The sequence below is a fragment of the Sturnira hondurensis genome, unplaced genomic scaffold (assembly GCF_014824575.4).
Source record: "Sturnira hondurensis isolate 20B ecotype Veracruz unplaced genomic scaffold, ASM1482457v3 Scaffold0011378, whole genome shotgun sequence".
Lineage (NCBI taxonomy): Eukaryota > Metazoa > Chordata > Mammalia > Chiroptera > Phyllostomidae > Sturnira > Sturnira hondurensis.
Genome location: NW_028084009.1, coordinates 6515323 through 6530043, shown reverse-complemented (window position 1 = coordinate 6530043; position 14721 = coordinate 6515323). Strand labels below are relative to the sequence as shown.

General features: G+C 54.3%; 1 protein-coding gene across 5 annotated transcripts in view; it reads right to left on the bottom strand.

The window, feature by feature from the left end:
- Positions 1-640: 640 nt before the first annotated feature.
- Positions 641-14721, bottom strand: part of STX16 (syntaxin 16) — a 30318-nt gene continuing 16237 nt past the window's right edge. For 4 of the 5 annotated variants that reach the window (XM_037059973.1, XM_037059974.1, XM_037059976.1 and 1 more), the window contains 7 exons: positions 13627-13734; positions 13075-13215; positions 12121-12286; positions 11240-11331; positions 10632-10775; positions 9378-9458; positions 6475-7082 (listed from right to left, as the gene is read on the bottom strand). In XM_037059973.1, coding sequence (XP_036915868.1) covers positions 6978-7082; positions 9378-9458; positions 10632-10775; positions 11240-11331; positions 12121-12286; positions 13075-13215; positions 13627-13734 — 837 coding nt within the window. In that variant the 3' untranslated portion in view covers positions 6475-6977. Of the gene's footprint in view, positions 816-6474; positions 7083-9377; positions 9459-10631; positions 10776-11239; positions 11332-12120; positions 12287-13074; positions 13216-13626; positions 13735-14721 lie in introns of those variants that run through there. The other variant, XM_037059975.1, reaches the window with a different exon arrangement.

Genomic DNA, 14721 nt, shown 5'->3' with positions numbered 1-14721 from the left:
TCACATATAGTCATGCCTCTGACGCAAAAGATGGCGTGGGGCCTCCAATCCCTTGCGATCTGCAAAACCGCGTCTGGTGACGTCACGCGGGGCCCGGTGTTCTTACCTTCAGAGAGCAGTGGAAAGGGAGAAGGGGCTAAGAAAAATGTGTAACGGAGGAAATGGTGAAGGGTTTACGGGAACAAGTATGAAGGACACGTGGACAATAACAAGGGGGGTGGAAACAGGGGAAGGAGGTGGGCAGGGCTGGGTGGGGGGGCTGGGTGGGGGGAAAAGGCAGAAAACTGTACTTGAACAACAATGAAAATGTTTAAAAATCAATAAATTAAATTAAAAAAAGAAAAATGTAATCAGGGAACCATTTCTTTCTCTTTTTTTTAGATTTTATTTATTTTTAGAGGGGAAGGGAGGGAGGGAGAGAAACATCAATGTATGGTTGCCTCTTGTGCGTTCCCCGCAGGGAACTGGCCTGCAACCCAGGCATGTGCCGACTGGGAATCGAACCATGGTTGTTTGGTTCGCAGGCCCGCGCTCAATCCACTGAGCTACACCAGTCAGGGCAGGGAACCATTTCCTAATGATGAAAAGCATTCCTTCTAACGTCAGTTTGGAGGCCTTCTCGATCAAATGAGGGTCCCTTGCCATTCTAAGCAACCTAGATTATTCTCCCAGGGAGGGCGAGGTGTCAGGTAGCAACAACCCTCTTGTCCCGGGAACTGAATTCCTATTTACTTCTCGACACCGGTAAGATTATTTTTGTAGCTGCAGAAGTTTTCAAGGGCATGTTGAAGGCCTAGAGCCTGGGGCTGGGGGTACTGCAGGAAGGAGAAGAGAAATAATTAACAGACCGAATGGCCCCACATTCCTTGAGACAAACTCTGCATACGAACAGGGAGATGCACAGAAAAGATGAAGGGCATATGTGCATTCTGGTCGAGAAATCTTTTCTTGGGGAAACTCACTTGCAGGGTACCTTTAAGCAGCTCACGTGCATTGAAAATGATTCGCTCTTCAGACACCTGGGTCGTATCTATCCCAGAAACACCCCCACTCGGAGCGGCACTTGGTGGAATCTAAATGTGGATCTTTCAAAAAGTAAAAGGGCTTTGGCAGCTGGGCACTGTGAGGAAAGGGTGGGGGAAGGGAACACGAACCAGAATTGTTAGTTTTTTTAAGGGCCGTGAGAGGGCACGGTAATGTGTATTTACATACACAGGATCCAGCAGAAGTGAGGGCTGCTTGCATGTAGGGTACGTGAATGTCTCTCAGGAGACGGACAGCAACTTGAACATTTTACCTAAAATGTCATTGGGTGAGCTTGAGTGTGATATTGCTGTGTTACTGTATTATATACTTATGGTTTTGTAATAAAAGAATCCATAATAAAAAAGGGGCATTATTTGCGCCAGACCCACTATAGCATACATATATTTTTTCCTCACTGGAAGGTTCTGGAAGGTTCCAGAACCTTCCGGAAGGTTCTGTCCTTTGGGCTGGTTCATAGCAATGATGAAAAGCCCTGAAATGAGGCAACCTCACTTATATTCCAGTGCAGGCTAAAATGTTAGACTGGAAATAAGATCACTGACCCCTTCGCAATGGTTTGTAAAACTTGAGGGACATCACAACCCACTGTGACAGAGTACAAAGAGCATTCCAATCGGGTTCGTGGGTCTCCTAAGATCTTCACAAATTTGGCGATACTTACGCATTGCCTATGAGGACCACGAAAAGACACTGTGAAGTCTTTTGTGCGCTACGAAGTGCTGTTTTTACAGCGTGGCTGGCTACACTGTGAACTGGGCAGCATGTGAGACCTCATGCATATACCAAGGGTTCCCCCAGTTTTTCTCTTTAAAGGAGAAGCCACTGCCCCTGTCCCAATCCTCTTGGGGTCACAGAAAAGGGAGGCGGGGAGGGCAGTGGGGACCAGCTCTCTCCGACGGCGATGGTCATACCTTTTTCCATCTCGTGACACATAAACTAATGACTAAAATTCTGTGGCACACCAAGAAATAGATTTTGGGGGCTGATCTGACCAAAAAAAAAAAAACCCAGGCAGAATTTTGATTCATTCACACTGGCCATCTACTGGGTGGGCTGTTGTCATTTTATGTGACCCATCTAAGGGAAAAGAGCGCAGTGGCCCTGACTCAACAGTCAGGTAATGCACCTTGGAAAAATTCTCACGGCACACGGTTTGAAATCCCTTAGACCGCAGAAATCGGAGGGGACGGAGTGGCAGGGACGGCAGCCAGCTTGGGGACTCACCAAGTCTGGGTTCCCGATCTGCCGGCGTGCCCGCACCGTGGCCGGGGACCTCCGCAGCGGCTGTGGCGCAGAACACATGACGCGCAGCCTGCATGTGGCAGGATGTCGGTGCTGAAGTTCTGTGCGCATTTAATTATTAGCATGAAATGAAGGTACTGTCACTGTTTAACTCAGCCGACCTTTTAAATGGATAACCAACCTTGAGGCTTAATTGGATTTCAAAAAAAAATCAATTTCTAGTCACTGCACAGTGTGGGAACGAAGTGCTACACTCAGGCAATTGTAAACTCAGTTTTGCGCGAGACTCTTTCTTTGTTTTATTTACAATGCTCAAATGCCACGACCATCCCAGTAGGTGCTGGATGCATACGTAGGCCTTTCTTAAACAACCACCCGGGCCCACGCCTGCACCCCAGGTCCCGTCACAAAGGAATCATTCCTGCCCATTCAGTGGGAGGCTTAGTCATCAGCCGCCGTCTCTTTGTACCGATTACACGAAAAACTGAGCCGGGGAGAATGACACATCACTGTCTGCAAATCTCTCTGAGCCTCAGTCGGCTCTCATCTTTGTACCAGGAAAAAAATCCTTGAAGCTTTTACCAGATCACATCTTGACCATTAAATCTTTCTTCAAGAAGGTCATTTAATTGCAGGCAAAGAAATGAACAATTAAAATGACAGAAGCAGTACTGGTCTGGAAATGAGGAAGAAGGAAGATTCTAGGTCCAGCCCGGGGTCATACCAGCCCTGTGACCTGTCATGACCAAAGGGGTCGTTGTGCCTTCAATTTCAAACAAAACTAAACAAAAACAGCAGGCAACAAGGGGAGCGGTGGCATTGGGGATGGTGAAGGGAACCTGGGAAGAGAAGAATTAGCTTTTAGGGTCTGCCACCCAGGGGTCCACTCTTCGAGGCCCACCGTTCCAGGGGTGCGTAGTGTTAAGTCGGGAAACGCACCTATTGTCACGTGAACCAAGCCTGTTGAACGGAATCTTAGAAGAAACGGAAACTCCGACAACGCAGCGGCACCGCAAACCCACGGTCCTATCCTCCCCCCACGAACGAACCTGGGAGGATGCTCACAGCCATCAGCGGGGTGAACCTACCCCCAGGCTGCTCCCCAGCCGCCTGGGCGCGCAGAAGGGCCCCCCAAACACCCACACTTGCGGGCACACCTGAGGGCCCTCCAGCTCTCTGCCTGACAGGCGAGGGGCCCAGCGGTGCCCAGGCTTCACTTTAAGAGCAGGACTCCAAACACTGACGGGAAAGGCCTGCGCAGCTGCCCCACGGGCAACACCACCCCCGCCCCCCGCCCCAGAACTGCTCCAGAAGAGCAGGCTGCAGCTCCTCGATGCTATCACTGATCTAGAATGTTCTTGGGGCATACAGGACACATCTCTCCTGTGAGTGGGTGTGATTCCTGCACAGAGTCAGTAGCTGCTGAGCAGCTGGGGGGGATGTGACATGGGGTCAGAAACGAGGGGCGAGCGTGGCAAGACGCGGGTGCACCTGCGCTGTGGCCCTGGACAGGCTCTGGAGGTGAGAAGGGCCACAGGCACCAGCAGCATGTTGGGACCCAAGGCCCAGCTCACCGAGGCAACTCCGGAGGGGCTCTGGTGTTCCACTAAAAAGACACCTGTGGTGCCTCAATGGCATCTCCCACCAGGCACGCACGCACGCACGACCATGAACCATCCTGGCCTTGGAGGGGGAGACGCAGACATCTGAGGGGATGGAGTCATGGCTTTGCGCTCAACTGGCAACCACCACCCCTGAAGTTGTCAGTGTGACGGGAGGAGATGGCCAAGGCCTTCGGAGGGTCAAGTCTCCTGAAGCCTGCAGGTGAGGACTGCTTCTCAACAAGGTGTAGGTACCAGACGTTTCCAGACCATCTCCACGTGGTGACTGGTGTGTACATAATGCAGATTTTCATGAGAAAGTGATGACCTGCCCTTCCGTCTCCTTGTCGGCTGAGACACTGGCCCCTGGAACATGTCCTCTAGACAGACGGGGGACCTTCAGAGGGAGGCCAGCGCCTCATGCACGACACCGCCAGCGGTCCAGGGGGCCTCTCCCAGACCCCAGAGGCACCTGAAGACAACGCGACCCCGTGGTTCAAATCAATGCTAGGACTGCAGGGTGATGTTTAATCTCAACCATCGCTTTATTGTACAAAAAGTCTCCAGTAACACTGAGTCAGTTTTAAAAAAGGACAAAACAGGCATGTTGGACAGAAGCGCTTCACTAATTGCTTTATTTAATTAAGCACACCAGGAAAAAAGTCTTATCTGATGGATTAGGTTGGGAGGTTTTCGTTACCTTCACGAAGCCATTAGCCTGGACAGAACACAGAAAGCACTGGTGTCAAAACACACAAACAGCCCCCCAACGAGCAGTGGCCAACCAACCCACTAGACACAGACACAGTTTCGCACCCGTGGCAAGGCCACACGGCCCACCCCGCCCCAATGAATAAAACCAGAGACAGTAGGCTTCAGTCACAATCTGGGGGAAGGGCAGGGGCTCTGGGGAACTGACATACGCCTTCCCAGGTCTCCTCTCGCCAGGCGGATGGAGTCCCCAGGACACAGAGCAGCAGGACCCTGCTGCCCTGGTCTCTGGGCAAAGCCCGGTGCCGGGAGCGACTAACTGGGCCAGGTTCTTCCCACAGACAGCAGCTTCAGCAGGTCAAGGAGCTGTCCCTTTGGGGGGAAGGAATGGCCCTGCGGTTCCAGGACACTGTGACCACATTACCCTTACTGTCCCCAGTCCTGATCTGCCCCCAGGGAAGGCTCAGCAGGAAAACAGTGTTTGCGGGAGCCCAGCAAGCTGGCAGCAGGCTCTGGGGCTGCGGGGGCTGGGGGCTGCGGGGGCCGGCGCTGCCCTGGTTTCCATCAGGATGGGCACTCTACCTACTGCAGCGAGCCTTAAAGCCACTTGCAGTCAGATCTGCGGTTTGTCCCTAGGGGCTGGGGGACAAAAACCAACCCTAGTCACCTTATCCACTGACAATAAATACGAATAAATAGGGATCCTTTCTCAAAGGGTCACTGTCCTCCAAGGGGCCTGAGGACAGCACTTTCAGAAGTGGTCCAGTGTCAGCGCTACAGGCCGTCTGGGAGGAAGGCCCTGGCCCAAGCGGTCCCAGCCCAGGAGTGGCTGGTCAGGAGGGACATCGGACTGGCCGGGACAACCAAGGACATCCACAGCCACTCTCAGCACCCACAGAAGCCCCGCAGCTCAGGACAACCACGGCAAGGCTGGCATCCCAGTTCCTGACGTCTCTTCCCAGCAACTGTGTGTCAGCAACATGATGCCACTTCCTGAGATGCCAGGGCCACCCGAGACCACCCTACGGCCACATCAGTAGCAAGACCAGAGGTTCCCTGGTGCCGGCAACAACTTGGGAAGGGAGGGCTGGGGCCACCTGAATCTCTGGACTCAAGTTTAAATTCCCAGAAACAACGTCAAAGTCATTGTAGAGCAGCATTTTAGGTGACTGGTCCAAATAAAAGGTAACACATAGAGGTAAAGGCAATAGAAAAGCCGTCAAAAAAGAGACGAGGGCAAACAAAACACCAAGGGCTTCCCTCCTCAGAGTCGGCCCCGCCGCTGTGCGGGCACGGTTCCAGGAGGCCCTGGAGCAGCATGGCGGCCACGGGCACAGGGGAGCGTGCTTGGAAGCTGCACTCGCCGCCTGGGGCTGCCGGAGGAAGAGCCTTCCTTCCCGGCATGTGCAGCGGCACCCGGAGAGCCGACAAGTCACACCTGTGGTGGAATAGTCCACTTTGAAATGGAGTGATGTGTGCTGAATCATTTGAGCCCACGTGGGGTGGCCCACCGAGAATGGCCTCAATGTAAACTCACAGTTCATTAAGTGGCGACCGGTCCGAACAGGCCGTTACGTACACAGTATGTAAGCGACAGACTGCGCAAGGATGCCTGGGGACGCGCATGGGGACACACCAGCCGGTGCAGGTGACTTTCATGGCCCTGCCCAGCTCCCTTTTAGTGGGAGGTTAGTTCAAACCGCCAACTTTAACCGCAGGCGCCTGCGCCCAGCAACCCTCTGGTTCACGGCGGGAGCGCAGTGCGGGACCTCTGCGGAGGACTGCTCCACTCACAGCTAATTTCAACCCACGGAGCCGTTTTAACCGGCCCATCCAAACGTGTTAATTAACATCAATGATGGTTTCTTATTTGTCACACTTTGTTACTCTGATCATTACCAGTGACGGAAAAACGAAATTAAGGTAATGGGGAACGGATTATAAATTCTTACGGGACTGCTCAGTCTGTTTGAACTGGAAAATAAACGGAGAATGACGAAGAGGCATCTCGCCTCTACCCGTACATTTTTGGTACCAAATCCTTAAAAACCAAATGGTTTTCATGTTTCCCCCAAATCACTTCGGCACGCCGCTCAGACACGTCTGCTACCAGGGACAGCACACAGGACACCCTCACGGCGGAGGAGCGCCGCCCTCCCGCGGCTCTTCTCGGTGCTGAGGGCGAGTCACTGCGGATGACAGGGCTCTGCCTCCGCCCGCGGCAGCGCCAAGGTCCTCCCACTGCCGCCAGCCAGGGACGCCAGAGGCCACCCCGGAGCGCCGTGGAGGAGTCCGCGAGACCGCCCGGCGGCACCCCTCCACCGCCGCCTGGCTCGGCCCGCACACCCGATCCACACAGCACACAGACCCGGCCGCTTAGCGAGACTTCACGCCGACGAGGACAACAATGAGGACGATAATGATGACAAATAATATTAAAATCACAAGCATCTTCCGATTCTTCTTTTGATACTGCTCTGCCTACAGAAAGAGGAGGGGAAAAGATGGTCATTTCCCCCAAAGTCAAGTGCCATTCGCTTCCCGCCCTGGGCTCCCTTTGGGTCCCTTCGTGTAGCGGACAGCTTGGCTACCAGCTCCTTCACGGCACCCCCTCGCCAGCCCACGCCCACGCAGCCAGCTCCAGCTGGCACCAAGGAGAGCCCTAACCTGCTGCTATGGCGCCCCCCAGGAGCACTACTACCTCCCGGGGGCACTGACACGAGGCTGGGACCTGCCACCCAGGCGCAGGCTGGTGGGAGAGGGCAAGGTCTGCCTTCTCGTCCGAGTCCTCTGAGGCCGGGGGCCCACGCTCTTTGGGAAAGCCCGACACCTGGAGCATACACCTTCACGAGGACATCACTCTGCTGCCTGATGGAGCCATAGCTGAGTCCTGCCTGCCCGGAATTCGGCAACAAGGGAGAATTCAACCTTTGAAATAAAAACTGGAAAGTGCTCCCCGTGGGGGTGAAGTGCAGAAAGCATCCCCCCACCCCCGATCTGGGTCCCTGTGCCCCTGATGACATAACGGAGGTTGTGCGCTGGAGCTCGGCACCGCCGGGCTGCCCCTGAGCAGATGCCGGCCAGGGAAGCAGCAGCAAGTGTGGCCGTTACACGTCCAGCGAGAGCCGCCCGCCCGCACTGAGGGCGCCGCCTCACCATTTCACTGGGAAGGACAAGGACAAAGCCTGGGGGGCAAGCGGGGGCCCCAGAAACACCTGCTGGGAACATCCACTCTCTCCTGTCCTCCTCCCACGTCCCCGCCCACCTGACTGCAGTTCTGTTGGCCACGTGGGCCACGCCTCCCCGCCAGGACCCCTGGTCAGGCAGGGAAATGTCAGGACAGGCAGGGCCGGGGAGGCTGGCTGTCACTGTGAAGCAACTCCGGAGACGCCGTCAGCCTCAGACGAGCTGCCTGCCAAGGAGACGGGCCGCGTCTCCGACAGCAAGGCGACTGAGAGATAAGACGAGCACGCTTCCTCCCCAGTAAATAACCCAGAATGCCAGGGAGGCCAACGCTAAGTGGTAGGCTTTGCAACCTCTCAAAATGATTTATGAAGGAGACCCTCCAACCAAATTTTAGTTCCCACCAGACTCGCACACTCCCGCGGACAAGCTTCTCCCCTCATCTGCGTTCCAGCACAAAATGCAGGCTGGCAGAGTTTACGAAACTTCACGACCAACGCAGTCAATCTCACAGCAGATCAAAACCTGGGTATCGGACAGTGAGAAACTCAAGTCAGGTTCACGCTTTTAATAGACGAGGCCTGGCCACCAAATGAATCTAGATGCTTCCAAAGCCCTCCGCAAACACAAGACCAGCCTTTCCTTCCTCGTCACAGGCTGGACCGGGACGCCCACCACAGCGACACAAGCGAACCAAGGGTTCTCGGCAGACCTGTGCCAGCCTCACCTGCACACCGGATGCCATTAGGAGAGGACCCTCTCTGCTGGAGAAAGGGACCAGTTTTGGACCAATGATGGGGTGGTTCATGAATGAACTGGAAAACTGCTCAGGATGTGGTAGAAATACCGGTGGGTGTCAAAGGTACAGGAGACGCACAGAACTTATTTCATTTGTGAAACATGACATTTCCTTGAAAGTAAAGAGGCCCCCAGCTCCACACAGGAGCCGCTCGGCAGTGTTTGGGTGTGTTTCTCATACACCGTCCCAAGAGTTCTAAGATGCTTCTCATTTATTTTTAACAAATAATCATGAAAAATATTCCTGAAATAGTCACCTTATTAGCAAAGAATAAGAGACTTAATAATGCTCTCATTTCAACAAACTACTCTCTCGTCAAGGTGTACACACAGACACGCTGCGGTAACTGAAGGGAGAATTAGATCCCTGTCTTCTGCAGGGCGACACCCCCACAGCGACTCATCAGAGATGTGTCACCGCATTGCCCTCCGCGTGCACCCAGGACACTCAACCGCATCCCAGCAAGTGCCCGTTCAACCACTTTGCTAAACCAAGAGGACTCGCAGAATGAGATGTTTTCTAAAAGGAAGATACCCCTGTTCTTCTAGAAGGTACTGGCATGGACGGGGGTTCTCAGCAATCTCAAATCTCAGCGCGAGGTGCCCCTGGACACACCAACAACGGCAAAGTGGCAGCGGCCCCCGCAGTCGGCCCGGGTGAAACCGCAGCGCCCACTGGCGCGCTGCGGTGCAGAGAGTGTGAGCAGGCAGCTGCGGTGGAGGAACCCCCCCCCCAAATTCCTGGCAAGGACAGCACTTCCTCCAATTCCCGACGACGGAAAGACAGGGCGTTACCTTGTGCAGCTCTTTCAGGCCGTCCTCCGTTCGGATACAGGACTGCTCCACGTTGTAGTCAATCCTGTCAAGGACCGTGCCCTGGTAATAAACGACAGTGACAGGCAATCAGCAACCGCACGTGGGCAAAGTGGACACAGAAACACACGTTTCTGCGCACCTGGCTGTGCTGCAGAGTCCGCTGGGAGCTCAGGGCCCACCAGCCAGCAGTGTCAGGCTGCAGGGCAGAGTGCAGTGTGGGCTGCAGTGAAGTCTAGCTCATGAGGAAGAAAGACTGACAAAGTGAAGTTTCTGGTCTGGATTTCATCACCATAGGACATGCCACACTCAGGCTTCCTGGTGCTTTAAAAAATGCATGGTTCTGTGGAAACTGGCCCCGAGCAGCCAAGGGCGAGCTTCAGTGTCCACCTTCTGCTTAGGGTCAAAGAGGCAGAAGACGCCAGGTTCGCCAGACCCAGTACAACCAGGCCTGGAAATGGACTGTCGAGTCTGCAGACATCAGCACGGGCCGTCACGGGTCAGAGCAGGGACGGTGCGCTCCAAGCCACCCCGGGGAACCTCACATCTGCCTGGAGGAGACCTCTGTCCTTAACTGTTTAATCTCTCAGTTCGAACAGAGAGCAGGGCACACTGCGCTGCAGGGCAGCGTGGGGCTCTCCACGGAAGCCCAGTTAGGAGGGAGGGCGAAGCAGCACCGGGGAGCCACGGCAGCAATTAACGTAACCACATCTTCCGCAGCCTCCACACTCCACTCCCGGCCGGCGTGAGGGGGATCAGGACCCAAATCCCCACTGGCAAGATAATAAAATACCCTAATCAGATTGTAACAGTGAACAAACAATTTAATTCCACTTGAAAGCTAGTAGTTCCAGTCACCATCACAGTCACCTGCCAAAATTAGGAGAGAAGCCTTATCTGTTGCTGAGTGTGGGCAGAACCGGCCAGGCCCCCACTGTGGGTGGGGTGCGCTCGCACTGCACCCCTGGGGCGGAGAACATGAGCACCTCTGCTGACACTCATCTGTCTAAGAAAAAAAGGTTTATTGCCTTTTTTCATATAAAGAATGGAAGCAGTACATGTATGTATTTTGTGCATGTGTCCATGTATGTGTGTGTACACTCACACATGTATACATACACTGGGGGTAGGCTCAAGTTCTTTTCCTGATAGGCGTGCACAGTGAAAAAAGTCTGGAGAAGGACCGGCTTTCATGGCAGGAGAACCCCTGACAAGGAAGGAAGGGAACCCACGTACCTGCTCTGCAATCATGGCTCCCAAGTCCCGGAATATGGCATTCAGGTCGGAGATCGACTGCACGACCTGGCGGACCTCCCGCTCCCGCTCCTCCACCATCAGCGTGTTCTGCTCCACCAGCACCAGCTGCTCGTCTGTGAAACCCTGGCCAGAGGAGAGTACAGAATCTTCACGTCAGAACCACCCCCCGCAAGGAGGCTAGTGTGCCATTTTAGATGCGATCCAGAAAAAGTGATTTCTGGAAACCGTTCTGCAGAGCACAGAAAAAACATAAAAACACTTCTCTTTCCCTAACAGGAAAGAGCCAAACTCCCAGTGCAAGCTGGACCTAGGGCAGGACTGGGTGAAGTGGGGCACAGGGCGAGGACCCCCAGCCACAGAAGGTCAGGCGGCAAAGCCAGCAGGGAGAGAGCCCTGAGCACCTGCCCCCGGGTTCTGGAGGGCAGCTCCGAGGTCTCCCCGGAGGCTCTAAGAAGGAAGAAGACTGTCCTTCAGCTGCTGTGAAAACTCCCGGTGGGCCCGCAGGTCACGGGCTGCGGGCCCACCTGCCCCATAGACGGGTCACAGGTGAACGGAGAGCAGAAGCAGGACGCGGCCCCCCCACGTACCCGGTCATAAAGAGTGTCGTCCTCCCCATCATCCGTGAGTGGCACTGCGGTGTCAAAGAAACGCTGGGACCGCTCCTCCCGGTTCTTCATGCCTACCAGAGAGGGAGTCACTTTACTCCAGCCTGCAAACCGTCCTGGGGACTGCTCCACGACAAAAAGGGGACGTCCAGATGAAAACGCAACAGTCAACACGGGGATGCTCTCAGCAGCTTCGGAAGTGGGCGTGGGCAGTAAAAGGTTATGAGCACAACGGGCAAGCACTTTGGGGCAGTCAAGGCAAAATGACGCCACTGACACACACGACTCGCTCGACGCCGACTGAGCGGCAAAGGGACGTGACCGGAGAGTCGCCAAGGGAGTCACAACATTTAATCTAACCGCTGCTACAGGACACTCCTCAAAAATCAGTATTTTCCTCTAGAAGCATCTCTAGTACTAAGTCCAAACGGATCTAAATCAAACTTTAGAAGTAATAAAATTAAAATACAAATATGCAGTTGCCAGACAGGGGGAGGACTAGCTTTTAGAGTGTGTGGGGAATTGTTGATTCCAATGGTGATAAAGGAAAAAGTCTGTGGGGTAATCAGGAGAACGCAGCCGAACTGACTGCGCCATTCGGAACCCAGAGCCCAGCCCCAGCCCTTGAGCACCACCCCCCCCACCCCCCCACCCCGCTCAGAGGAAGTGTGGAAACCACCCCCAGAAAGGTTCTGGGCACTCAGCTACTAGGGTTGCTATGGAAATATGGAGCTTTAGTGTGATCACGACTGGTTTCGCCGTTAATTAGCAGCTCCCCATTCCAACCCCTAGAAAGCTACCGGCTGCTACACGTGCTAGGCTGAGGTCAAGTTCTTCAGGCCGGACTTGGAGGCCGCACTCACGTTTCAGGTAGCCGGCCTGCGCGTGCCGGAAGCCGCTGGAGAGCTCCTGCAACGCCTGCGCCAGCGAGGCCACCACGTTGCGCAGCAGGCGCTGCTCCTGCTGCGAGCAGGTCCCGCGTGCCCGGCTGGGCAGAGCCCGCACCGCGCGCTGGCACCTGTGGAAGAGCTGAGAGGGGCCGGGATGCTTGCGCCTGTCCCCACGTGAGGACCCCTGAGCCTGAGAGCTGCTTGGGTCGACTGCTGGGGCAGGGGTGAGCAGAGCACAGCTCACACAGCCGGGGAGTGAGCAGAGCACAGCTCACACAGCTCACACACACAGGCCCCACACAGCCGCCCGCGCTCCCAGGAGGTGCGAGCTGTCATCGCTACTTTGCAGGAAGAACCCTGGGGTCATGCGTAGAGGAGACACGGGCCCCCCGGCCCCACTGCCGAGGGCCTGGATTCAGCAGGGCAGCAGCGGCGGCCCCCTCCGCACCGCCCTCCTCTCCTCCTGAGCCCCCAGGAAGCACCAACAAACAGAACACGTAACCACTGCCGTCTGAACTTAAAATTACTCAAATTTAACATTTTATGAGAGATTATTTTCCTAGGCTACTAATATACTCAGTCTAGGGCAGAAACTCCCAATCTCTAATTGTGAGGACCATTTTTAACACAAAGTTTCAGCACTAAATACACAGCAGAAGTTACACACATTTTTAAATCAGGTGACTCAACTCAGCAATGATCTGGGTTATTTTTAAAAATCAACCCTCAGTAGTCGCTATGACATCATAGAACAGTCCTCTCCCCCCAGACTTGGGCTCCTTTGCTTGCACCTGGACAGCCCAGCACCTCTGCAGGCCCCCTCCCAAACCTCAGACCAGGCAGTGACGCCGGAGAACTACTTTGCCCTCGGACACCTGGCGAGGCTCCCAGGCCGCCTGAGGGCCGGGCGCCCGCCTCCGCACTCACCTGGGTGACCTCCTGGGTGGTGATCTCGATGGCGTGCTCCTGCTCACTGCTGTCGTCCAGGGTGGGTCTGTTCAGGTGCTGGTCGTGCAGGCTGGCTAGCTCCTTCATCTTCTGCTTGATCCGGCTGACGTCGTACTGAATCTAGGCAAAGGAAAGCACCCCAGCTCCGTTGACGCCCGCCGGAGACAGCCAGGCACACTTGGGTACATACTGCTGTCCTCAGCCAGTCGGGAGGGAGGCTGCCGGATGCGTAAGCAACTTTTCATCCAAATATCCAGAAAAGCACGTACCACTTCCCCATGTTCCACAGCTCTTCAGTGTCTCCCCACAGTTCAGGCGGTCACTGCGCAGCCGAAAGCACCGGCACACACCCGTCTGGTACCACGCACCCATCTGGTGCCACACACACTCAACTCACCGAAAGCTGAAGCTTGCCCAGGACATACATTCAGGTGCGGCCAAATCCATTTTTTTATAGCAAATATCTTAAAATAGGTTAATGTCACAATTACTTAAATACATAAGATAGTGTGAAACTAACATTCAACTTACTTCATCCACTCCATCCACCCATTTAGGAGGTGACCGTTTTGTAACACCGATCGCTGCTTCTGGGTCTAAGCTAAGGCCCGACACCAGGGCCATACGGTCGTCAGCGAGCTGCCGGGAAATAAAGGAACGTCACAAGAATTACTCGGGCTCGGTCCCACCTAAGTACGGAGAATTACTAAGTAGCTTACAATTCCTAGCTAAGCACACGCTTCCTCCCGAGTGCCTCTTCCTAAGAAAACACACAAGCGGAAGAGCGAGCGAGCGTGCCTGCCTGACTAGACGCTTTGAGACCCTAACGCTGGGACCACGTTTCTGCCTTTTCATGCGCCAGTTCCTGATTTTCTCGGGTATCCTTGTGAACGTGCATTTCACTCCATCTGCCTATAGAGATGTAAGAAAAAAGTCAACAAATGTGCCTTAGAAGAAAAGCTTCTTAGTAGTCAACAACTATTTGATCAGACACAAGCTAAAGAAAACACGCTGGGCTGGGACACAGAGTGCGGCACGGGGGTACAGGTAGTGACCTGAGGTAACCAGGGGCAGGGCGGGGCCACGTCCGACGGAACACGGTGTAGAAAGTGTGTGACCGCTAATGCTGTACATCTGAAATTAATACAAAATAATGTTAATGTAGACTAAAATTGAAAAAATGTTCGAGAAGGAAGTAAAAGAAAGACTAGGCTGTCAATGGAGCAAGCACTAAGTTCAATGGTGGCGATGTCTGCTTGCATGCACTCAGCTTACTTTGGAAACAGGGCCGACCCAGTTAACGTGGCCACAGGATCATGAACCATGTGTTACAGTGTGTGAAGGAAATGCTGAAACAGCTGGCAAATTATCTGCCATTTGGTAAACGCCAATTGTTAACGTCTCCATGCAGTCTCACACTGTCATTTCCTTTCTCCGGTTAAATGTCCGCAGGCAACATTTTCGCTTCTTTTGGAATGATACCGAGAGTCCTCGCTTATTTTAACCGCAGAACACGCAGCCTCAGATGCTCTGAAGAATGGGGGCGATCGGGCTCCAGGGCTCAGGGAAGCGTTCTCTCACCTGGAGGCGGTGAGCGGGAAGAAAGGCTCTGGAGGGGCCCTCTGG